Source organism: Miniopterus schreibersii (genome assembly GCF_964146895.1).
Source record: "Miniopterus schreibersii genome assembly, chromosome: 9".
In the NCBI taxonomy this organism is placed as follows: Eukaryota; Metazoa; Chordata; class Mammalia; order Chiroptera; family Miniopteridae; genus Miniopterus; species Miniopterus schreibersii.
In genome coordinates, this window is record NC_138118.1 from 84,093,764 (window position 1) to 84,117,566 (window position 23,803).

Consider the following 23,803-nt stretch of genomic DNA (forward strand, 5'->3'; position numbering starts at 1 on the left):
GGGGCGGGGCCGACGGGAAGGTGAGAGCCTCGCGCCCCGGGCTCCGGGCTGAGTAAAGCGGCCCCGCGCCCGCGGTGACCCGCCTCTCAGTCCTCCTGCCCGGCAGGTGGGGAGCAGCGCGGGCGCCCGGGAAGCTCGCGGGTCCGAGCTCGCGCGCGCAGGCCCCGCTCAGAGGAGCGCGGGAGCGGGCGCGGGCCGCCGTCCCGCCGCCGCAGCAGCTGCCAGGGCGAACCCGCAGCGCAGACGAGCGAAAGCGGGGCCTGGGCGCGCCAGTCCGTCCCGGCGGCCGGGGGCCGGCCCGTTCGCCCTCCGCCTGCGGAAGGGCTGGGAGGCTGTGAGGTTTGCGGTCAGGTGGCCGGCGGGGCCCTTCCCTCCGCGGACTCGGGCACGTGGCCGGTGTGAGGGCGCCCGGGTCCTCGGGACGTAGCCCGCGTGTGAGACGAGCGCGGGCTCCCTTAGCCGCTAGGGCTCGAGTTCCCTTGGAAAGGGGAGGCTGGGGTTCTGAAAGCAGGGGGGTCGCGCTGCTTGGCGCAGGACGGGCCAACACCCCCTTTCACTTGCGGGGCCGCCTCGGGGCCCCGTCCCGCCCGGGTTGGCAGGCTCGCGGCGCTCGGCCGCACCGAGCACTGGACTTGGGCTCCGTCCTCCCCGGGACGATCGAGGCGAGCAGCACCCGCCCTCCAGACCGCGCCCGGGACCCCGTGACGTCACCTCCCCGGGCCCCTGCTGGCCGGGCGTCACGTGACGCAGCGTGCCCCTGGGGGCGAGTGCGCGATGACGCAGGGAGCGGCGCGTCGGGCGGCCGCCGTGGCTGACGGTGGCGGTGCGGGACCCCCGGGTGTCGTCGTCTTCATCCGAGTCCATCGAGGGTCCCAGACCGGGCCGGCCGAATGCCGAGGCCGCGTAAGAGTCGGGGGGCGGCGGGGCGGCGCGCTGGCCTGCGGGAAGGGTCTCCAGCCCGGCTCTGAGCCTCCTTCGGAAGACACGTGGGACCTGGGGGGGGACGGGAAGCGGGCGCTGCGGGGCCGCCGGCGCTGAGCGTGCGTCTCTCCGCAGCCGTCCCGCGGCGCCCTGCGCCCGGAGTGCCCCTCGCAGCCCCGGGACCGCGGCGCCCCCGCCGACCCTGCTCGTGCGCCCTGCCCAGGGCCCCGCAGTGCGCGCTGACCCGCAGGAGGCTGTGGAAGAAGGGCCGTTCCAGCCAACGGCGTGAGGCCGCGGGCAACCGCGGGGTCTGGTAAGTTTAGGGAGCTCTGCGCTGGAATGGGGGGCGGCCTTGTCTCGAAGCTGCCGGGGGCCGGGCCGCGGGCCGCAAGCCTCCAGCGTGCTGGGGTCTGCGGTGACCCCGTGCATTCCTACAGAGCTTGCGAGAGCAACCTGGGACGGTTTGAGGCCTTGCTCCGCTGCATCCGGAGCAAGGTTATAGACATTTCAGACAGTCGCTTGCTCCCCTCTGGGCCTGGTGTGCTGGGCACCCGTGTGGGTCTACACTGCCCCATGGGACCACTTAGCCACGTGGGCTTAAATTAAGTAAACTTTTTAAATTCCGTGTGTTTTTTTTTTTTCACAGTATCCACGTTTCAGGTGCTCAGTAGCGACATGGGGCAAGTCACCCACTGGGTTGTAGTGCAGGTCACAGAACAGTCATGTTTTTGCAGAGGCTGTTTTGGGGTTTTGGGTCTTGCTAATGTTCCAGGCTCCTGACGAATTTTGTCTTATATCCTGAACAGCCTTACAGACGTTGAAAGTGGAGCTCAAGGGGAGTGGGAGGAGTGGAGGCAGGTCAGCTGCAGAGAGTAGGAATAGAGAGCAGTAATGGGCACGAGCCCTGTCCTGGGGGACTGAGGGTTCAGGAGACAAACCTAAGAGAACCCCAGGCTAAGTTCTGCAGGGGATGAATGGCGGGTGAGCTCTGTGTGCCCATGGGAGAGGAGGGCAATGGTGTTGGCTAGACTCTTGCGAAACTTACTAATTCTGCACCCAGAGTATGCACTAATATAGTGGTTTATTGCTTCTTTAGCCATGTTCAAAGGGAGTGGGGAGAAACTTACAAAAATAGTGGCTCATCCAGGATTGTCTTCCTTCACTGGCTCATCCTTTGGCTTTTTGGAGCTCAGACTCTAAGCTGTGAGCTCTGCCTCATTCTCTGCCAGCCCCCTGGGCCATGCAAGAGGCTCACTGGGTGTGTATATCTGGGGCCTTCGAGGAGCCCCCCCCTTCCACTGTCTCCTTGCTCGGCTGGTCATTTGTAAGGGTGAAGCTTGTGGTCCTGGAGTTGGAGCATCCTGGCACTTGCAGCGTCTCCTCCTTGGGATTTGACTTTGGCATCTCAGGCTGTGCTTCCTCCTGGGGCTCCACGTGGGTGGCAGACTTCTTGTCAGAGCTGGGCACAGCAGTCTGTGAGGGCTCAGTGCCCTGGGGGCTCTCCTCCTCTTTGTTGACGGCTGCATAGGACATGCTCCGGGCCTTTGGCTGCACCCAGCCATGGTCAAGGACCTCATCAATTTGCAGCCTCCGCTTGACGTCCGGCTGTAGCATGCGGTAGATGAGGTCCTTGCATTCGTTTGTCAGGTGCTTTGAGCGAGGGAAATTGACGCGGTGCTCCTTCTGGATGCGCAGCATCTTCTTGATGTTGGAGTCGTCGTAGGGCATGGAGCCACAGACCATGATGTAGAGGACAACGCCCAGGCTCCAGATGTCATAGACCTTGGGCTGGTAGGGGATGCCCTGCAGCACCTCGGGGGCAGCATATGCTGCTGACCCGCAGAAGGTCTTGCTCAGTGTCAGCCGGCCGCTGTCATCCCGCAGGCAGCGCTTGGAGAAGCCGAAGTCAGACAGCTTGATGTTGAAGTCCTTGTCGAGGAGGAGGTTCTCGCACTTGAGGTCTCGGTGGACAATGTCCAGGTCGTGGCAGTACTTAATGGCCGAGGAGAGCTGGTAGAACTTCTTGCGAGCATCGTCTTCGTGCAGGGCTCCCCGGGTTTTAATGAACTCGAGGAGGTCACCCTGGGCCCCGAGCTCCATGACAATGTAGACCTTGCCCTCCGACGTCTCGAAGATCTCATAGGTCTTGACGATGGAGCGGTGGTTTAGCATGATCAGAATCTCAATTTCCCGGGGAAGGAATTTCTCCAAGAAGTCCGTGGGGGCTTTCTTGCGGTCAATGATCTTGACCGCCACGTTGAACTTCAGGCGCTCAGAGTAAGCGGATTTGACTTTTGCATATGAGCCTTCTCCCAAATTTATCCCCATGATGTAGCCTCGTCGCTTGAGGACGGCAGCATCATCCATGGTGCCAGGAGCACCCAGTGCCTCTGAGGCTGCCCTCTACACACCTGTGAGACATGGGCCAGTGGTGTCCTCATTTACACTGGACAGAGAGTCCTCTGGGCTGGCCGGGCCTCCAAGAGGCCCAGACTCTGGGGTGGAACGTTCAGCATTGTCTCCCAGGTGACTTCAGTGGGTGAAGTCATAAAGGAAGGGTGCCCTAGGGAAATGAGGCTCTGGCTTGAGCCACTTAGACTCAGAACCCTGGAAGGCTGGCCAGTGGACTGGGGACGACTGAAGGCCTGCAGAGAGTGGCCTTGCACTTGACTGGGACCTGAGGTGTGAGGGGGCTGTGGGGACACATTGGTCTGCCCATGCCTCCAATTCCAGAGCCAGGACGGCTTGTCGAGCAGAGGGGCTGATTACTGCACCCAGGAAACCCAGGCCAGGTGGTTATATCAGTCTGGGTCCCAGCAGGAAACAAGAGTACTCCATTTGAGGCACTCTGCGGGTTTCATAAGGGCATAATTTTCAAAAGTGGAAGCAGAGTTCAGGGAACCCCAATGATAATCACAGTCCTGGAAAGGGGGAGGGGGGATCACTGGAACCTGGGAAAGGTAGTGTAGAAAGGGTGACCTTGAGAGAGGCAGTGACCTTAGCTGAAGGCCACAGTGACCCCCACAGGCATGGAACTGGGAAGAAATGTCCTGGATCCTTTTTGAGTTTTTTTGATATGTCTATTGATGTCAGAGAGAGACACATCGGTGATGAGTCATTGATTGGCTGCCCTCTGCACGCTCCCTACTGGGGATCAAACCCACAACCCAGGCTTGTGCCTTCACCAGGAATCAAACCCCGATCTCCTGGATCCTAGGTCAATGCTCAGCCGCTGAGCCACGCCAGGGGGTCAAATGTCCCTGATCTTTTTTCCCTTCCTTCAATCCTGGAAGCCCTTGCTTGTCACCTTTTTTCCCTTTCAGTCCTGGTACCCCTTGCTTGTGCCCACACAGGTGGAGTGGAGAAGGGTCTAAGTGGTTTCAGGGGGGTGGGCAAAGACTCTAGGCCCCGGGGTCACTGCCTTTAGGACACCAGGGCTCTGCCCTCCACGTGGTTTGGCTAGACTCACCTCCTTCACTTTTCTTTCCTTTTCCAAATCATTGCCAGCCTGCTCCTTTGGCTGGTTCTGTGCGGGGGACAGCTGGCAGGGGTTTCTGCTCTTGCGTGTTCCCTCCTGGGGGACTGCACAGACTGTAGCTGTGACTGGGCTTTCAGGGCAGATCTGGGGCTGCAGGCAGAAGCTGAACCTGGATCCCACTTTGCCTGCGGCTGCTCCTGGAATGGTCCAAGGACAGTGCAAGTGAAGAGGTCAGCAATAGACAGGGCCAGTTTCTGCCGGCAGTGGAGCCCTCTGCTGTGACAGCCCTTTGTCTATCACCTGCTTGCGCCATACCCTGAGGAGCAGGAGTGGGCAGGGCTGGCCTAGCCTTTGGTTTAACCTTGGTGGTATCTGCCCAGAGGGAGCTGGTGCCTCTCATATGGCCCAGCTTGGGATGGCCCAAGCACACTTGGACCATGCAGGCACCATCCCCCTCGGCCTTGCTGGTGGAGGGCGTGATGTGGCAAAGTCGAAACCAAGGTGCCCAAGGCAGATGGAGTAACCCACCTGCTTGCCATAACAGAGCCTCTTGGACCAGGTGCACAGCACGGAGGGTGCAGTGCTTTCACCCAGTTTAAATCTTTGAGAACCACTCTAGGGTGGCATTAGGTGCAGTACAGATGACAGGGTCAGAATTCTGTGTCCAAGCTCACCCAGCCAGAAACTAGCAGGTTGGGAGTGGACAACAGGCCTCCAGCCCAGCAGACCTAGAGGGAGGCATGGATTTTAGAAGCTGGAGGGAACACCTGTGTTCTTGGTGTGCGGGCTGTTGGGTACAGTCAGGGGTGGCCAGCATAGTCCTGGTGGGGCAGTGCTTCTGTGCCCGCTGCATGGCGGGGTCACACCACCCTTTCCTTGAAGGTAGAGGCTCCAGTGGACTCCGACCTGTCCAAGTGCAGACAATGGACACACCAGCCTCGGCGGAGCGGCCATCAGGAGACACTTATTTGTCCGTGAGTCTTGTGTTTCTTCAGTTCTGGGAGCAAGGCACTGGCTGCTCTTCTGCCCAGACTATCCAAGGTTTTCGAGACAGCTTTGGGGTGGGCAAGGTAGCCCCTCCCACCAGAACAGAGAGCCCGGGAGCTAATGGGCAAGCCACGCCCCCGCCCCCCCTTCCCGCAATCACTGCTCTCTCCTGCATGCAGAGCACAGTGGCCTTGCATTGCCCTGTAGGAATTGGAGCTGTTGGGAAATCCTGATGCTACAATTACTGCTGATGTGAAGAACCAGCTCTGTCTCATTGAGGACTCAAGCTTCCTCCCAGCATCTGTAAACCTGGAGGGTCAGACCCTTCACCGTTCCTGCGGGGCACCTCCCCCCAGCAGACTGCTGTGTGTCCCTGCCCCAGCCCATGACACTTGGCAGTTCTCCCTCCCCCGTGTTTCAGCCCCAGAAATCCCAGGATGTCAGAGCTAGAGGAGATCCGAGAGAGTAGTGGCCCTCAGGCTGGTCCAGGATCTTCAGTGGGCATTATGCAGGAGTTCCTGGCCAAGACGGTCAGAACCATCCACTTGTTCTGGCCTTTCCATATTGAGTCAGGTGACTTGAGTCCCAGAAAAGCTAACTGACTTCAAGCTGACACAGTGGCCTGGTGTCAGGGCTCTCGGAGCCGAGTCTGTCAGGCATTTGATTGCCTCTGGTTTTGGGTTTGCCATGCGCCCTTTCCCCCTAGGAGTTTTCTAGGTCAGCAGGGTGTGGGCCTGGACAGGGCGGGCTGCCACATTGGCTCTGCTCACAGTGGAGTCAGGAGTGGGAGCCCAGGTGTAGTTATTGCCACTCTGGCCACAGGCAGATATAACAGCCTCTGGCTCTATGCTTACCTCACTGAGTTTTTACCACAGGCCTCAGGGTTTTTTTCAATTTCGTGGTTTTTACGGATGAAATCGATGCTGAAAGGTGGGAGACCCACCGTGCTGGCACACCAGGAGGGTGCAGCAGAATTTGAACCCAGGCCTCGGCTCCTGACTTCCCTGAGCAGGTTCCAGTCCTCACTGCTCCCTTTCTGCAAGGAGTCGGGAATTCCTGGTTCTTGGCTGGGATTGGGTGGCTCCGGACCTGGTGTCTGACTGACATTCTCTGACCCCAGGTTTTGACATTCTGTCTTCATCTTGCTTGAGAAACAAGGGACGTGTAATAAACAGATTTTAAATGTGTGATTCAGCCTCGTTCTCTCCTTTCCACAGTATGCTCAGTACAAAAAGAGAAAGACCTGCCCTTGAGGGCGTTTGAGCTGAATTGAAGTGCCTCCCATCCCCCCACTTGAACCTTTGTAAAGGGGGGGGGGCGGGGGCCGTGCCCGGGAGGTTTATCTTGAGATACTGGGGTGGATTCTGCATCTGTGCCAAGCACCCTAGTAAGAGTGCCGCACCCGCATTGTCTGCTTTATAAGCACATGGTCACAGCCCGGTATTGTGTACACGGGTTAACCCCCAAGGCCCACGTGAGCGGGAGTGACGGGCTGGGCTGACAGAGCTAGTTTCACATTCAGTTGGCTAGCGATGAGCAAAGGGAAGAGTACCCAGAGGTCCCTGCACCCGTCACGTCAGCCACACCCTGAGGCCCAGGCAGAAAGCCTCACCGCAGAACCAAAAGTAGAGGGACCCTCCTGGCAGTCGGAGAGTGGGAGGTGTCCTCAGAGCAGCTCCCCTGCACCTTTAGAGGACTGGCTGGGGCTGAGGCGTGCAGTGTGCGAGCTTGAGATTAGGCGATGTAGTCAGGCCCTAAGTGGGTGCCGGTGGGTGGGGACCAGTGATGTGCTGCCCAGGTCAAAGGCATCAGCCAGGGGCCCCGCAGGGAGGTGGAGGCATCTTGAAACTGGTCCAGATGAGACAGGAGAGGGACACTGCTGCCCCACCCTCACTTCTGTCCCACCGCCTTCCCTGCCCAGCTGTGGGACACTGCAGGCCTGGCCACCCCCTGTACTGCCTGGGACAAGGCTGAGGCTGACCAGCAGCCCACAGGTCCAGCCACGCCCTGGAAGGGAAAAGATTTTTGGTGTGATGTCACCTTGGCCTCACGAGATACATGAGGTGGTGGGTGGGGACTTTCCTGCAAGCTGTCGGGGTGGAGAGCATGGTCAGGCTCAAGGTCACAGCAGCAGCATCTAAAGCCAGGCCCTGAAAGCTGAGTCCCTGACCTTAAAAAGGTCTTGACATTTTTACTGGGGGGAAAATACCCCAAAGAAAACTACTGTGATGTGAAAATTTTGCCAAGTTCGGGTTTCACTATCCCCGGAGTTTCACTGGGGATGTTCCTCTCGGGTGAGTGTTCATGCAGACCTGGGATGTTGACCTCAGAAGACAGGGGAAGTGAAACCCTGCTACTGCCTCGCACAGACCTCCCCACGCTCTCTTGAGCTTCAGTTTGGAAAGCCCTTCAAAAGCACCAGCCCCAGAGGCGGGGCTGAGGGGTCTCTGCAGCTTGGGTGCGTGACATGGGACCCCGTTTGCAAGAGGAGAGGACCCCAGGGTGGAGCCAAAGCCTGTCTGTGGGAGGCTCTCAGGCCAGTGCACTGGGAGCTCAGCCTGGGTTCATCCCACACTTAAATAAGCACTTTTCAATTTTATTAAATATGTATTCGTTGTAAGGTACTTGAGGGAGGAGAACCCTTGCACGTCAGTTATTTCAGAGATTGAAAAGTGAATTGGTTGAGAGACAATTGTTAAATAGACTAGGTTTTTTAGAGCAGAATCCCAAAGGTGGCACACGGATGACTGGAATTTAGGGGGTACTCTGTGTGCCCTGCCGAGGGAAGGGATGGGAGAGAACAGCCTGCCCCACCTGGAGGACACCTGTAGTCAAGGGATGCTGTTTGGATACAGAACTGAGCCACTTCTAACTGCTGCCTGGTCTGCAGAGTGAGGGGACGGGAGGGTGGCTGGTGCTGTTCCTGGTCCTTTCTACTGAAGGGACAGGTGGGTGGGCCCTGAGCACAGGAGAGAACCTTCTGGGAGACATTCAGAGGCAGGTGAATCTGGACTCCCAACTGGCCCTGCAACAGGTCCCACGTGAAGCTGGGCTTGTCCTTCACATCCTGGGGTGGTCTCTGCCCCAGAGGCCAGGGCATCGGTGTTTTCTCACTTTCACCAAATGCCATTTACCCTGAACCCCACCAGTGCCGAAGGCTGAGGGCTGACAGACACAGGCACGTGGGGTGAAGTAACCAACTGTCAGGGAGTCTTTCCTTTTGGTTGGTCCTGCAGGTGACTCCCTCCCATGTGGCAGGGCTGGGGGCCTCTGCTGCTGGGGTTGGGTGGATTGGAGATCGGAGGGTTGGGCTTCCTCGGGGGCCAGAAGGAACCCTCCCTGCAGAGCAGCACTAGCCAGCCCGCCCAGGAAGCAGGGTCAGAGCCCCTCGGGAGGGAAGGCAGCCCCTCCCCGGGCCAGAACCCACTTCCTACTTCACCGCACTCGGGGAGGCGGCAGGGAGAGCTGTGGGCAGAGGCCAGGCCTGCTCCCTCCGCCCTCTGCGCAGGAAGATGGGGCAGGCGGGCAACCTGGACTGGGTGCTCCCCGCTGCCGGCAGGCTGGAGGATGAAGAAGGCCCCGAGTGCGGCAAAGCAGACTTTGTGCTTTTGGACCAAGTGACCATGGAAGACTTCATGGAGAACCTGAAGCTCAGGTGGGCCCAGGGCCCTGGCGCCCTTCTCCCTGGTCCCCAGTGTGGGGGGGAGCTGCCTACACAGCCACCCAGACTGCCCTGTGGGTCACCGCAGGGGGGCTCGGTGGGGCAGGCAGCACTGTCCCTTCAGGGCTGGGGGGGTGGGGCTGGCCAGCCCTCGCTCCAACTCCTCAGACTCCTGCCTCCCACACAACCAGTGCTTTCTGCCCCCTTCTTCCTGGCACCCAAACCAGCACCCAGACTGCTGGACACCCCATCACCCTCGTGGGGCCCAGCTGAGCTGAATGAGTCTCCGGGGCACGTGGGTGCTGCAGGGCACAGCTGGTAGAGTGACAGGAGGCCCGATTTCCAATGGAGAAAGGCAGAGGGCAGGGAGGAGCCTGGGTCAGGCAGTGACATGCGGTGGCTGGCAGGAGCTGGCCTCACCCCTGGGCAGCCACGGGGAGCAGAAGGCAGCCCCACTGAGCAGACTGCTGGAGTCAGAGGACAGAAGGGAGCTATTTTGTGTGGGGCGCTGAGCTAAGCACCTCTCATTCATACAAACCGGCTTATGAGAGCATCACATCTCCATCCTGACCTGGACACTGAGCCCCGGCCACTCAGCTGACACATGAGAAAGTGTCTCTGAGTGGGTCCCTGGTGGCAGGTCCCGGGTGGCCGTTGGGGGGGGGGGCGGGTGTAGCAAGGAAACTCCCCCGTCGGAGGCAGCTGAGGAAGAGGAACTCTAATGGGTGCCAGGGGAAGGGCAGTTCCCAGACACCCTGGGGAGCAGGCCTACCAGTGCTCCCCACAATGCAGGCACCCCCGCAGGTGACTGGGGTCCTGAAGGGAGGGGTTGAGAAGTCGAGATGTGCTGGGAGAGGGTGGGGGCCGCTGCAGCCCCAGGTACCTTCCCGGCACCCCTCCCAGGCCCTGCCGTCTGGGTGTGGCTAGGCGGGGTCCCCTCCTGGCACTGGGTCCCGCCCAGGTCTTGAGACAGGAAATAGCGAGGCCCCACCCTCTGCCTCCCAGCCCCTGTCAGTCGTGGCTGTAGCCTGTCTCCCTACCTGCTGGCTCTGCCTTGCCCAGTGTGACTCTGGACAGGTTGGTCCCTTCATAAAATGGGTGCTTTCAGGACCCCGTGGAGAGCAGTGTGGACCCCAACACTACATTCCGGGAAGACAGGGCCACCACCTTCCTTTCTCCAAGCTCAGCCCAGGGGTGGGTCAGGGCTCAGGAACTGGGTGCTGGGCGCTTGAACCCCTGGCCCTGAGAGCTGAGGGGTGGCCCCGCCTTTGCCAGGTTCAAGCAGGGTCGCATCTACACCTACATTGGCGAGGTGCTCGTGTCCGTGAACCCCTACCAGCAGCTGCCCCTCTATGGGCCCGAGGCCATCGCCAGGTACCAGGGCCGCGAGCTCTACGAGCGGCCGCCCCACCTGTACGCCGTGGCCAACGCCGCCTACAGGGCCATGAAACGCAGGTCCAGGGACACCTGCATCGTGATCTCAGGTACCCCGTTGGACCCCAGCATCTTTATTTTTGAGAAATGGGAGGTGATTGGAGCACCCGGGGGAAGTGGGCACAGGGGGCTGTGCGGGGGGGACTGCTCACTCTGTCTCTCCGGCAGGGGAGAGCGGGGCGGGGAAGACGGAGGCCAGCAAGCACATCATGCAGTACATCGCTGCCGTCACCAACCCCAGCCAGAGGGCGGAGGTCGAGAGGTGAGGGCAGCCGGCTGGGCAGGGGCTGGACAGCAGGAGGCACCACGGAGCCCGGGGGCCGTGTTGGGAAGGCTCCTGTGCCCCACACCAAGGGCTTCTCAACCGAGGCGAGGGGAGGCGAGACCCAGTGCCGGGGGCACCTTGCCACAGGAAGGGTGCGGAGGGCCCACAGACGGCGGTGCTTGGCTTCTCTCGGGGCACGGGACAGTGGAGACGTTGCCCGGCCAGGAAGGCCCAGGATGCCAAGTCAGGTGTTGGGTTTAGGCCGGGAACCGGAAATCAGGGCCGGCCTGCTGCTCACCAGCTTCCTGTGTGGAAACCTGCTCTTCCTGTGGACACGGGGTGACGTGGGGCTTGGGAGACAGATGTTGCTGAGCATGTGGCTGGCAGCTGCTCTCCCTGCAGCCGGAGGTCGATGGTGGAGCGTCCGGACTCAGGACCTCACGGCAGGCTGCAGCTGGCTGGGGGCAGGCGGGAGGTGCCTGGCAGGGCCGCTCCGGGCGTCTCAGGGTGAAGGGCTGTCCACGGCCTGTAAAGGGAAGCTCAGAGCATGGCTCAGACTGGGACACTGGACTGCTGGACGGTCCCCTGCTGGAGGTCTTTACATTGTAGCCCCAACCTGTGCCCTCCTGCAGGGTCAAGGATGTGTTGCTCAAGTCCACCTGTGTGCTGGAGGCCTTCGGGAATGCCCGCACCAACCGCAACCACAACTCCAGCCGCTTCGGCAAGTACATGGACATCAACTTTGACTTCAAAGGAGACCCCGTGGGGGGACACATCCACAGCTACTTACTGGAAAAGGTAGATTGCACAGGCCTCTCCCTCCCAGGCCCAGGGCCCTGGGGGCAGGAACTTACCTTCTTTGATGTGCCAGGTTCACAGAGTGGGGCTCCCTCTGTGGCCAGGCTAGCCACCCTGCTACCTGCACTGCCCTGGGGCTCTGGGCCTGTCCCTGGGGGGCCCCCTCCACCCAGGCACATGGGTCCAGCTTCCCCTCTCTCCTCAGTCTCGGGTCCTCAAGCAGCACGTGGGTGAAAGGAACTTCCACGCCTTCTATCAGGTGAGCCAAGGCAGGCCCGTGGGCAGTCCTTCCCAACACCCCGCCTACAGTCCAGTTTCTGGCCCCTGCTGTGCCCCACCCTCACTGGGGTGGGTTCTCCTGGGACACAGCCATGTGTTCAGGACTGACCCTGAGGTGAGTTCTACCTGGACATGGGTGGTGTCTACACAGAGTGAGACCCACGGAGGTCTCCTGGGCCACGGGCATCTCTACACCATGTCATTGAGGTGAGTTCACTCTGGACACAGTTGGTGTCCAATGCATTCTGACCCACCAAATTGGGGTCTCCCAGAACACATGCGGTGTACGACCACGTCTGACCACTGAGGTGGGACCTCTCTGGACTCAGGCAGTGTCTGCATCAATCTGACCGACTTAGTTGGGTTCTACCTGGTTACCGGGAGTGTCCGACCACTGAGGCAGAATCTCTGTATTCGTGTGGTGTCTACGCCACGTCTGACTATTGAAATGAGTTCTCAGGCTCGTTCAGTGTCGACACTGTGTCTGAACCTGAAGTGGGTTCTCCCTGCACTCGGGCAGTGTCCACAGGGTCACGGAGCACCCATGGTTGGCTGGGTGCTGTCCTGCCTGTGGGCGGGGCCTGACCCAGGGGCGTGTCCCCCAGGTGCTGCGAGGCTCTGAGGATGCGGAGCTGCAAGAACTGCACCTGCAGAGAAACCCCGCCCTGTACAACTTCACCCGCCAGGGCGCAGGGCTCAGTGTGAGTGGCGGCTTCAGGCGTGCTGGGTGCCCAGCGGCACCAGCAGGGCCCCCCGATTCAACAGGCTTTCAGTGCAGGGGATGGGGCACGGTGTGTGGGGGGTGCCGTGCCTGAGCACGCGCTGGAGCGCCGATCCCCTTCTCCCCCAGGCCTCGGACAGCGAGGAGAGGAGCCACCACCAGGCGGTGACGGAGGCCATGCGGGTGATCGGCTTCAGCGAGGAGGAGATGCGTTCTGTGCGCCGGATCCTGGCAGCCATACTGCACCTGGTGCGCCGCCTCCCGTGTGCTGTCCTCGGGTGCACCTTAGGGCGGAGGCTGGTCTCCGACAACCCAGCCATGTAGCTGCCCCTCCTCCCCGTGCTGGAGCCCAGATGCTTAGGCTGTGGGTCCCTGAGCCGCGGGCTGCATGTGCCCAGACTGCGGCCATTCCGGCCTGGGAGCTGCCAGGTCCTTGTCTGGCGGATGAGCCCACGCGTAGCAGGCGAGGGCAGTCCTGGCTGGTCAGCCGAGCATCGTGCAGACCTGCCTCTTGATTCTGTCACTGAAGAGCTGTGTGCCTCTGGCCTGTGTTCTCTCTGAGGTAGCACATAGCCAGCGTGCTTGGTGGGAAGCCTTGGGGAAACCCCTGGCTGCTGGGGGCCCTCCCCCATCTCGGGCTATGCCCCTGCCACCCCTCACCCCTCCCCGGGCAGAGGCGTGCAGGCTCTTCTGGGGCAAGGAGCCTGAGTTTCCCCGGTTTCCCCATCACCAGGGAAATATTGAATTTGTGGAGATGGAAGAGGGGCACCTGGCTGTGGCCGAGGAGGTGCTGGTGGACCACGTGGCTGAGCTGACGGCCACGCCCCGGGAGCTGGTGATGCGCTGCCTGCTGGCACGCACTGTAGCCTCCGGGGGCAGGGAAGTCATTGAGAAGGGCCATACTGCAGCCGAGGCCAGCTACGCCCGGGACGCCTGTGCCAAGGTACCGTGGGACAGGCAGTGTGGGGAAGAACCAGGAGGCCTTCCTGGGGGAAGCAAGGCCAGAGGCAGCCAGAAGCAGCTCGGGCTCTCCCCAGGCGGTGTACCAGCGGCTGTTTGAGTGGGTGGTGAACCGGATCAACAGTGTCATGGAAGCCCGGGGCCGGGACCCCCGGCGGGACGGCAAGGATACAGTCATCGGCGTCTTGGACATCTATGGCTTCGAAGTGTTCCCTGTCAACAGGTGGGCAGCCCAGCTCTGACCCCCAACCTCTAGGGCCCCCTCAGTCCCAGGGAGCTTGGCTGGCTGGGGAGCGGGATGTCTGGTGTCTGTCCTGGCTGGTCCCTGACCCCAGGGTCACATCCAAGCCTGCCTCAGTAGTGCCACCCATTCAGTGATACCCGGGAAGGCAAAATCCCAAGCTCACTTCCCCTTGCTGTGGGCACATGTGCCAGAGGTGGGGCCCAGGGGTAAGGAAGGGCCCAGCTCGGGAGAACCACCCCACAGTGAGGCCGTGGTGGGGGGGCTGGCACCGGACCCCGTGAGCCAGCTTCAGAGGAGCTGCTGGGGCGAGGCTGCCACATGGAGCAAAAGCCCACACCGGCAGTGGCGTGATGCTGGTGGGCCCCTGCCCAGCTTCGAGCAGTTCTGCATCAACTACTGCAATGAGAAGCTGCAGCAGCTGTTCATCCAGCTCATCCTGAAACAGGAGCAGGAGGAGTACCAGCGGGAGGGCATCGCCTGGCAGAGCGTGAGTGCCCGCCGCCCTGCACCACGGGCCCTGGCGGGGAAGAGGCGCTGGGCGGGGGGAGAGGCCAGTCGGCCAGGCTGGGAGCCGCCCGCTCACTCTGCGGCAGGTGGAGTACTTCAACAACGCCACCATCGTGGACCTGGTCGAGCGGCCCCACCGGGGCATCCTGGCCGTGCTGGACGAGGCCTGCAGCAGCGCCGGCACCATCACAGACCGGATCTTCCTGCAGACCCTGGACACGCACCACCGCCACCACGCCCACTACACCAGCCGCCAGGTGCCCCCCTCCTGCGCGCACCCCACCTCCCAGCCCCAGCTGGTCATGGTGCTGGCCTGCGCCCCACAGGCACCACGCTGCCCAGCTCAGAAGGGCCATAGTGGTGGCCCGGCCCCCCCTGCAGGACTGTCCACCCCTTCCCTGCAGACCCCCCCTTCTGTGCATTGACCCTGGCTGTCCCCCCATCAGCTCTGCCCCACAGACAAGACCATGGAGTTTGGCCGAGACTTCAGGATCAAGCACTATGCGGGGGATGTCACGTAAGGCCCCCACCCCACCTTCGGTCCTGCCGTCTGCCCCCTCCTTTTTTATAAAAATGACTTTATTGATTGTGTAGAGAGGAAGGGAGAGGGAGAGAGAGAGAAAAACATGGATGAGACACATCGATGCCTCCTGCACACCCCCTACTGGGTATCGAGCCCAAAAACCCGGGCATGTGCCCTGACCAGGAATCGAACTGGTGACCGCCTGGTGTGTGTGATGATTCTCAACCACTAGGCCACACCAGCCGAGCTACCCCCCTCCCTTTTAAGACACTTGAAACATACCCTTCCCCACAGGGCTTTTAAGATAGTGGTTCTCAGCCCTGGCCAAATCATAGAGTCTTCTGGGGAGCTTTCAGAAACGCCCACACCTGGGCCCCATCCCAGGTGGAGCCAGGTGGGGCCTTTGCTGGGCACCCAGGGTCACTCGGTCACACGACGAGCTAGGTACAGGTACAGGTCAGCACCTAGGGCAGAGGGGTCAGAGTCTGTGTTTCTAACAAGCACCCGGTCCTCAGGCCACACCCTGAGCACCAAGGCCCAGCGTGTTCTCCAGAAATCGCGGTGGTTACTATTACTCACCTGTCACTCGCCTCATCCCCCATCAGATCTGAGGCGACTCACAGAGGCGCGTGTGGCTCAGGTATCCCTCACAGGGAGGACTGGAGTAGACAAAGCAGCCAGATACCCGGTGTGGGCACAGCTCGGGGCTATAAGCAGGCCGAGAATGTGGCCCCGAGCATCCTCGCAGTGAAAGGATGCAACAAGGGTTAAGACAGACCGTGACTTGGGAGTTCCTGGCTGTAATGCAGTTGCTGGGTTTTTAGGCACTGTTCTGAGTGTGTGATATATATTGAGGCACAGAGAGGTTTAGTAACTTGTCCCAGGTCACACAGCATGTATGCACTAGAGCAGGATTCAGGGCCCTGACATTTGGGTCCAGAGCCACGGGCACCACCACTGGACTCATCTTTAGGAGAAAGACTTCTGGGGAAGGGAGAGGGGCCCACTTGTGAAGACAGAGGCATGGGGAGAGCTCGAGGGGCACCCTCATCCCTCATGCCCCGCCCTGTCTCCGCAGGTACTCCGTTCAGGGCTTCATCGACAAGAACAGAGACACCCTTTTCCAGGACTTCAAGCGGTTGCTCTACAACAGGTGAGTGGCTTGGGATCAGGCCGGCAAGGCCCTCGGGTGCTTGGGTCTGGCTCCCGCCTGACCACCAATGAATGGCTGAGCTGGGTGGGGGCCGCCTCCCCGAGGGTGGCTCAGCATGCGGCCTGTGTCCTCAGCTCGGACCCTACCCTGCGGGCCATGTGGCCGGATGGGCAGCAGGACATCACAGAAGTGACCAAGCGCCCCCTGACTGCCGGCACACTCTTCAAGAACTCCATGGTGGCCCTAGTCGAAAACCTGGCCTCCAAGGTACAGCCACGTCCCAGCCCCACCACGGACCCCTCCAGGTCCTTTGTCTATACCTGGCTGTCCAGTCAGGCCCCCCGCCTGCCTCGGAGCACCACGGGGAGGGGGCGTTTTTTCTTTCTGCTGTGAGCCCCTCTCCAGCAGGGAGGGCCCATCAGTACTCAAGTGGGACGTCCTGGGGCCAGGCCGTGACCCTCTCCCACTACCCCCTGCCCTGCCAGGAGCCCTTCTATGTGCGCTGCATCAAACCCAACGAAGACAAGGTGGCCGCGCAGCTGGACGAGGGCCACTGCCGCCACCAGGTCGCCTACCTGGGGCTGCTGGAGAACGTGAGGGTCCGCAGGGCTGGCTTCGCCTCCCGCCAGCCATACCCTCGATTCCTGCTCAGGTACAGCCCACCCCCCACCCGTTCCTCTGTTGAGTCCTGAGGGGTGAGGGGCAGACGGGGGAGGGGTCCCCAAAAGGATCCTCGGTGACAGGAGGAGCCGGACAGGGCCAGGGGCAGGGTGCAGTTTGTTGAGGGCTGGAGGGGGGGGGGCAGGGCTAAGGTGGGAGTGGCATCGAGGGGGAGGGGCGGGGACGCTCGGCCACCCTCCCCGGGGCCTGGCACCCACCGCCCTGTCCCGTGGTGACAGGTACAAGATGACCTGTGAGTACACGTGGCCCAACCACCTGCTGGGCTCGGACCAGGAGGCCGTGAGGGCCCTGCTGGAGCAGCACGGGCTGCAAGGGGACGTGGCCTTCGGGCACAGCAAGCTCTTCATCCGCTCGCCCCAGACGCTGGTCACCCTGGAGCAGAGCCGTGCCCGCCTCGTCCCCATCATCGTGCTGCTGCTGCAGAAGGTGCCGCCTGGGCGCCCACGCGGTGGGGGGTGGGGGGATCGCGCACCACGGGGGCGGGGCACTTCCAGGTGCCGCAGGGCTCCCAGCTCCTTCCAGGAGACAGACCAGGCCTGAAACCGACTCCGGAAAAGGTGTGGACTTGGTTCAGGTCCTCGCGTCCTGTAGCCACCAGCTTCAGGCCAGGGGGGCTCAGGTGCTCCCAGCACGACTTTCTCGGGATCCTGGCTTGCGACCTCCGACCTCCGACCTCCGACCTCCCCCATCCCTCCCTCCCTCCCTCCCTCCCTCCCTCCCTCCCTTCTTCCCTCCTTCCCTCCTTCCCTCCTTCCCTCCTTCCTTCCTTCCTTCCTTCCTTCCTTCCTTCCTTCCCTCCCTCCCTCCCTCCCTCCCTCCTTCCCTCCTCCCTCCCTCCCTCCCTCCCTCCCTCCCTCCTTCCTTCCTTCCTTCCTCCCTCCTTTCTCCTATTTATTCTGAAAGATTTCAAACCTAGAGAAAAGCATGTGGCTAAGTGAACCAAATTCCCACCCTGCTGCCCGGCGTCCACCGTCACCTGGGGACCACTGTGGTTTTGCATAGTCGCCCCACCTCTGTCCCAGTTACCTTGAAGCAGATCATTTCCTTTGTCATCATTTCCGTGTGTTTTTCCTGAGGACAGTGGATTTTCCACCTCTCCCCACAGCCTCTGTTTTTCACATTTCAGACCCACAGAAAAGCCGAACGATTTGTACACCTGGCTCGCTAGGCCGTGCGCCCCACCCCGTGTCTGCCTCTCTGACTCTCTTCACACCCACATGCAGACGCTCAGATGTGTACAGATTTGCATTTTTCCTGAGCCATATAAAGCAAGGCCACCCCTAAATACTCCAGCAGGCACGTGCTAAGGTCACGGGCATTCACCCTTATGGCCACACTGACGCGCAAGAACTCTGACACGGGTAAAATGGAACCTATCTGAGTATCTAGCATGTGGGCCACATTTGAATTTCCACAAGTGCCTCGCTATTACCTGTTACGTCTTGTGGACGCCCAGATCCCATCAGAAACGACGCAGGGCACACGGCCGTTACTTCTGCTGCTTCCTCTAACCTATAGGCATTGTTTGTTTGTTTTTAATTTTAAAAATATATATGTATTGATTTTTAGAGAGAGGAACGGAGACGGAGATAGAAACATCAGTGAGAGAGAAACATCAATCGGTTGCCTCCTTCACGCCCCTACTGGGGGTCGAGCCCGCCACCCGGGCTTGTGCCCTGACCCCGAATAGAACTGGCGACCTCGTGGTGCCTGGGATGATGCTTAACCAACTGAGCCACACTGGCCGGGCTGAGCATTGTTTTTAAGACTATGACACAACACTGTTACCAGAAACAAACGGGGTTTCGCAGGTTCACACTGATCGTTGCTGCCACACGCCCCCGTGTCAGCTTCCCGGTCGCCTCCTGTCTGTCCCAATCCGTCCCGACGTCGCAATCCATGTGACGTTACTTAAGTCTGCTTCAATCTGTGCGTCCCCTGGGCTGCCTGCCTTGCAGGGTTTGTGGTCTGGGTTTTGATGGCTGCGGTCCGGGTGCCTCTCCATCTAGGGGTCTCCTAGGGGGTTAGGTCTCTGACAGGTCAGATTCCAGGTGGACAGTTGGAAGTTACAGCTCATAGGTGGGGAATGGGCTGTGTCTGCCCCCAAACCCCTTTGTCACATGCTTTCTCTTTGGGGGCACCTGGGAGTCCCTAGCGGTGTGTGTGTGGGGGGGGGGTCTCAGCTTAAAAGACCTGGGTCGGGTGAGCGGCTCTTTCCCAAGAGTTGAGCAGAGGCTGGGGTAAGGCCAGGTGGAGGTGGTTCCCGGAGCCAGGGTCAGGCGAGCCCCACCCTGTGCTCCAAGGCAGTGTGTAGGGCAGAGGGGCTGCCCAGGCCGGTGGCCGTGGGGGGCCGCGAGCGGGACGGGGCCTGGCGGGGGCCTGACCAGGTCCTCGCTGGCCCCCACAGGCCTGGCGGGGCACCCTGGCGCGGTGGCGTTGCCGGCGACTGCGGGCCGTCTACACTATCATGCGCTGGTTCCGGAGGCACAAGGTGTGCGCTCACCTGGCAGAGATGCAGCGGCGGTTCCAGGACGCAAGGCAGCCCCCGCTCTATGGCCGCAACCTCGCCTGGCCGCAGCCCCCAGCGGTGCTGCAGCCCTTCCAGGACGCCTGCCACGCGCTTTTCTGCAGGTACCACCCTCGGCTGCCCCCTCGCCCTTTCCAGCCCAGCTAGTGCCCAGTGAACACCTGGCCTCAGTTGTCTGAACCCGGCACTGCCGGCTGGAGACATTGGAAAGCACGGGGAAAGCCCAGCTGCCCAGGCCCCGCAGTTGTTACGAGAGCCCTGCGGTCCCACACCACCCTGGGCATTCGGAGAGGTCACAGGCCTCCGGTTCCTCACGAGTGGCCTGCAGGGGAGGGTGGCGGCCGGGGCTAGGAGTCAGGGAAACCTGTGTGGGGCTTTGCAGGCAGAGTAGGAGTTCTCCAGGCTGAGTGGCACAGAGTAAACAGCATTCTCAGAGCAGGAGGGGTGGCTGGGACACCAGGGTGGCCGGTGTGAGGCTGGGGGACTTTGCCTTCTCCTGCGAGAAAAGGGCGTGAGAGGCAGGACCCGGGGTGGGGGAGGGTGAGGCCCATCCAAGCACCTGTCTCCCCAGGTGGCGGGCGCGGCAGCTGGTGAAGAACATCCCCCCCTCAGACATGGCCCAGATCCAGGCCAAGGTGGCCGCCATGGGGGCCCTGCAGGAGCTGCGGCAGGACTGGGGCTGCCGGCGGGCCTGGCTGCGGGACTACTTGTCCTCTGTGAGTGTTGGGACTGGGGACCCGGGAAGGGCCTTTGCCTCTGAAGTTAGTGTTTCCCAGAACCAGCTGAGCTGCCTGGGCTTCACCGAGCACCTGCTCCTCCCCGGCCCTGCCCCCACTCCCTTCCCCCCCATTCTAAGGCCAGCCCCCCATTCTCGGGAACACCTCCCCTATTCTCCAACACAGCCCTCCAACCCACAGCCAGCACCCCAGCCATGGCTCCCCTTGGCCCTCATGTGGGTGGGCACTATCAGCTTGCCCCTGACCGGGTCTGCAGGAAATAAAAGGCCCAGGGGCCTGGGGTTTGCCCTGGTGGATGTGCATGGAGGGGCCTGGTTCCCACTGGCTGCTGGGCCCCACTCCTCCGGGTCCGTCCAAATCTGGCCTGAGGAGCAGACCTGGTGGCCAGTATGGAGGGCAGACCCTTGATGCCTAGAACCTTAGGCCATGGGGACTGTGCTGGGCCCTCAGGACTCGGGGTGGCAGGTGAGCCCAGCGGACGTGGCACGTGCACGGTCCGACTCTATTTCCCGGGTAGCTGTGCCATTCACCCAGGGTCCCTGTCAGTCAGTCATGGTCCCAAGACCCCATCCCAAGCTGCCCCTCATCTGTGCTCAGGCCACCGACAACCCTACTGCCTCCAGCCTGTTTGCTCAGCGCCTGAAGACCCTTCGGGAAAAGGATGGCTTCGGCGCCGTGCTCTTCTCCAGCCACGTCCGCAAGGTGAGCAGTGGACGAGGGCCCAAGCCAGGCCCCTGAGAGGCCTCACAGTGCTCCTGACACTTGGGAAAGGGTCAGCTCCAAATGGTCAGGCAGGGAGAACACAGGGCGGGCGTGGGGGGTGCCTGGGTGGGGAGTGACCCCAAGCGCCTGTCCTGCAGGTGAATCGTTTCAACAAGTGCCGGGACCGCGCCCTCCTGCTCACTGACCGGCACCTGTACAAGCTGGAGCCCGGCCGGCAGTACCGAGTGATGCGGGCGGTGCCCTTGGACACGGTGAGCCTGTGGGGTGGGGAGCAGCATCCGTGGGCCCCTCCCCTCTCACCTGCCTGAATAGTCTCAGCTCAGGATGACCCCCCCCAACAGCCTGCATGGCTTCCTGCGGGCACAGCCCCCTCCCCACCACTCTCTACTCTGGCCCCCAGGTGGGCCATCTCCCCACACCTATGCCCGGCTGGGAGATCTCCCACCAGAACCTGTGGACCCCCTCACCACCCAGTTCTGTGGCTCACTAGTCCCTGGAGCCCCAGTTTCTATTCCCACAGAGCAACGATTGGCCCCAGGCAGGTCCAGGCCAGGGTCCCTATGACAGTCCGAGGTTGGGCAGGTATCTGGTCTGGAGCCACATGACCAGTGTGGCTACTTAGAAGGAATGGAGAGAACAGATGCTGAAAGGTCAGCTCCTCAGTCCCACCAGCACAGTCAGGCACCTGAGAGCCTCGAGGGAGGAAGGAGACCTGGGGGGACCAACGGTAGAGCAGCGGATGGGGCTCCAGAGTCTGGGTCCTAGGGGACTGCAGGGTTGAGAGGAGGGCCTGCTACCCCCTGACCCTGACTCCCCACAGGTGACTGGGCTGAGCGTGACCAGCGGACGGGACCAGCTGGTGGTGGTGCACGCGACCGGTCAGGACGACCTGGTGGTGTGTCTGCACCGCTCAAGGCCACCGCTGGACAACCGCGTGGGGGAGCTGGTGGGCGTGCTGGCCGCGCACTGCCAGGGGTGAGTGGGGTGGGTGGCTTTCAATCTGAGGGGCCTGCCCCCCTGCCCCCCAGTCCATCCCCACCTGACCACTCTCCCATCCTCTTCAGGGATGGCCGCTCCCTGGAGGTCCGTGTGTCTGACTGCATCCCCCTAAGCCAGCGGGGCAACCGGCGCCTGGTGTCTGTGGAGCCCAGGCCGGAGCAGCCCGAGCCTGACTTCCGCTGCAGCCGCGGCAACTTCACCCTCCTGTGGCCGAGCAGCTGAGCCCCCTGTCCTGCCTGCCAAGGCGCAGCCAAAGGGGACAGCTCCTCCGCCCCCACCTGCCTCACGAGAATCCCCCAGCCCTAGGAAATAAAAAAGCATGCTACACGTGCCAGTGGGCTGTGTCTGTGGGTGGACGGCCGGGCCTATTTGGCAGATGTCGCCCCCGTGTCCTGTGCTGACCCCTGCAGGATCACTGGGATTGGAGCAGGCGGCCTGGGGAACCAGTCTGGTGGGGCCTCAACTGGCCGTGGAGCTCGTGGTCTGAGAGGAAACCTTGTCCTCTCTGCCCCAGGCTGACCCCCACCTCCCCGCCATAGATTTCAGGCTGTCCCCTCAACGTGGACCCTGCCCACCCCCTCCTGTAGGACTGCTGGCCTTGTTCCTACTGGGCCCTGGGGAAGCTGGCAGGCCCACCAGCCTCTGAGGGTGCACACTGTCCCAGCCCTGGGACCCCTACCTCTGGGCGGAGCATCTAGGGCCTCCCAGAATCTGAGAGCCTGGCCGGTGTCTGGGGCTTCTTGGGAAGTCAAGGAAGGAAGGCCGGAGTGGACACACACCAGCCCCTCTGGCCAACAGAGCCCTCCCCAGCCCCCAGCCTCTCCCAGCCTCTGGCCCTCTCTTCCACCCAGGGGCAGACCCTCTGTTCTCACAGCTGGGGTGCCCTAAATTCAGGGGCATCCTTGCCTGGGTGTGCCCTGTTGGTGTAGGGGAGGTTTGCATCTGTCTGCCATGGCCTGTGGTGTGTCACTGAAGGGCTCGGCCCTCACTGAGGCTTCCCCTTGTCCCTGTCCTGGGGCATGCAGGGTCACCTCCTGCCACAGGTCCTGTTTGGCCGCTCCTGCCCTGGGAGAGCTGCTTGTCCCTGGCCAGCCTGGGGGTCCGGACTGGGGGGCTGCAGCCTCTCTCCCTGCCTCTCCCACAGAGCAATCCAATGTGGACCTAAGCTGCCCCAGACATAGGTGGTCTTGGCCTTTGTGGGTCCTGCAGGTTGCTGTGAGCGGGTTGCTGAGAGCTGTCGGCATCACCCACTTCTTTTCTTTTTTTTAATGTTTTTATTGATTTTTTAGAGAAACAGGAAGAGAGAGGGAGAGAGAGACAGAAACATCGACATCAACATCAGTTGGCTGCCTCCTGCATGCCCCTGCTGGGGGTCGCGCCCTCGGCAACCCAGACATGTGCCCTGACTGGGAATCGAACCCGTGACCTCCCCCTGGTACATGGGTCGATGCTCAACTGCTGAGCCACACCAGCCAGGCCATCACTTCTTTGGGAAGCCCAGCCACTGCCCAGCTGGGACAAGGGCTTAGTGCGGAAGGGGGGACTGAACATACCACCTGGCAACATTTGGGTGCCCAGCACTGCTAGGGGCTGGTGCACTCCCTGGGCCCAGAGCTGAACGCAGTGTGTCCAGCCTCCAGAGAGAAGGGTTGCAGTGTGCAGGTGGTGCTTCCCCGGGTGTCAGGGGCAGATGACAAGCTAGGGAGAGGAAGGTGACAGAGCCCCATTACTGGACTCCAACCACCTGTCAGGCCAATTCCCATACGTTACATGCAAGCACCACAAACCCTTATATTTGGCACCTGTGACTATGAGCCACTGTTCTAGGAGCTCCACAAATATCACCTCACCCCATACCTGCAAGGTCAGTGTTACCTTTACCCTCCTGTGACAGGTGGGAGATGGGAGGTCCAGTGACGTGCCTGGGGCCCCTGGGGCTGAGTGGGGCAGATCCAGGCAGGCGTGTCCCGTGTCACACCTACGCCTAAGCACCCAGCCAGACAGGAGCACTCACAGATGGGGACTAGTGTCAATGTGCCCAAGGAGTCATCACGACACCCACGTCAGAGGCCATTGTGTGGCACGTGTCTGCTACACCCACCCACTGTAGGCGGACGGTACTTCAGTGCCCTTGAGAGATGCAGGGCTCCAATGCCGGGCCCACCCCTCTTGCTGCAATTCTACCCGTGCTCCCGCCTTCCCAAG

General features: G+C 61.5%; 1 protein-coding gene, 1 long non-coding RNA gene and 1 pseudogene across 4 annotated transcripts; 2 read left to right on the forward strand and 1 right to left on the reverse strand.

Moving 5' to 3' along the window:
- Positions 1-3: 3 nt before the first annotated feature.
- Positions 4-6,573, forward strand: LOC308561426. Of its 2 annotated transcripts, XR_013999478.1 has the most exons (4): positions 4-903; positions 1,057-1,234; positions 5,282-5,373; positions 5,594-6,573. It is a non-coding gene; the product is annotated as an uncharacterized lncRNA (long non-coding RNA). The 2 variants fall into 2 exon arrangements; XR_013999477.1 differs by having other exon boundaries at positions 5,282-6,573.
- On the reverse strand, positions 1,245-5,274 carry LOC308561420 (testis-specific serine/threonine-protein kinase 1 pseudogene; annotated as a pseudogene). The gene has a single exon. The product of its transcript is annotated as a testis-specific serine/threonine-protein kinase 1 pseudogene (transcript).
- A 2,242-nt stretch (positions 6,574-8,815) lies between the features above and the next one.
- Positions 8,816-21,925, forward strand: MYO1G (myosin IG). The gene is made up of 22 exons (XM_081146488.1): positions 8,816-9,041; positions 10,323-10,531; positions 10,650-10,743; positions 11,379-11,544; positions 11,750-11,803; positions 12,429-12,524; positions 12,674-12,793; positions 13,278-13,487; positions 13,582-13,727; positions 14,121-14,235; positions 14,342-14,512; positions 14,702-14,772; positions 15,857-15,931; positions 16,066-16,198; positions 16,417-16,583; positions 16,831-17,038; positions 19,020-19,243; positions 19,711-19,855; positions 20,474-20,578; positions 20,737-20,850; positions 21,420-21,574; positions 21,664-21,925. The coding sequence occupies exons 1-22, from the start codon at positions 8,899-8,901 to the stop codon at positions 21,818-21,820; spliced, it is 3,078 nt and encodes a 1,025-aa protein (XP_081002614.1). The 5' UTR covers positions 8,816-8,898; the 3' UTR covers positions 21,821-21,925.
- Positions 21,926-23,803: the final 1,878 nt, after the last annotated feature.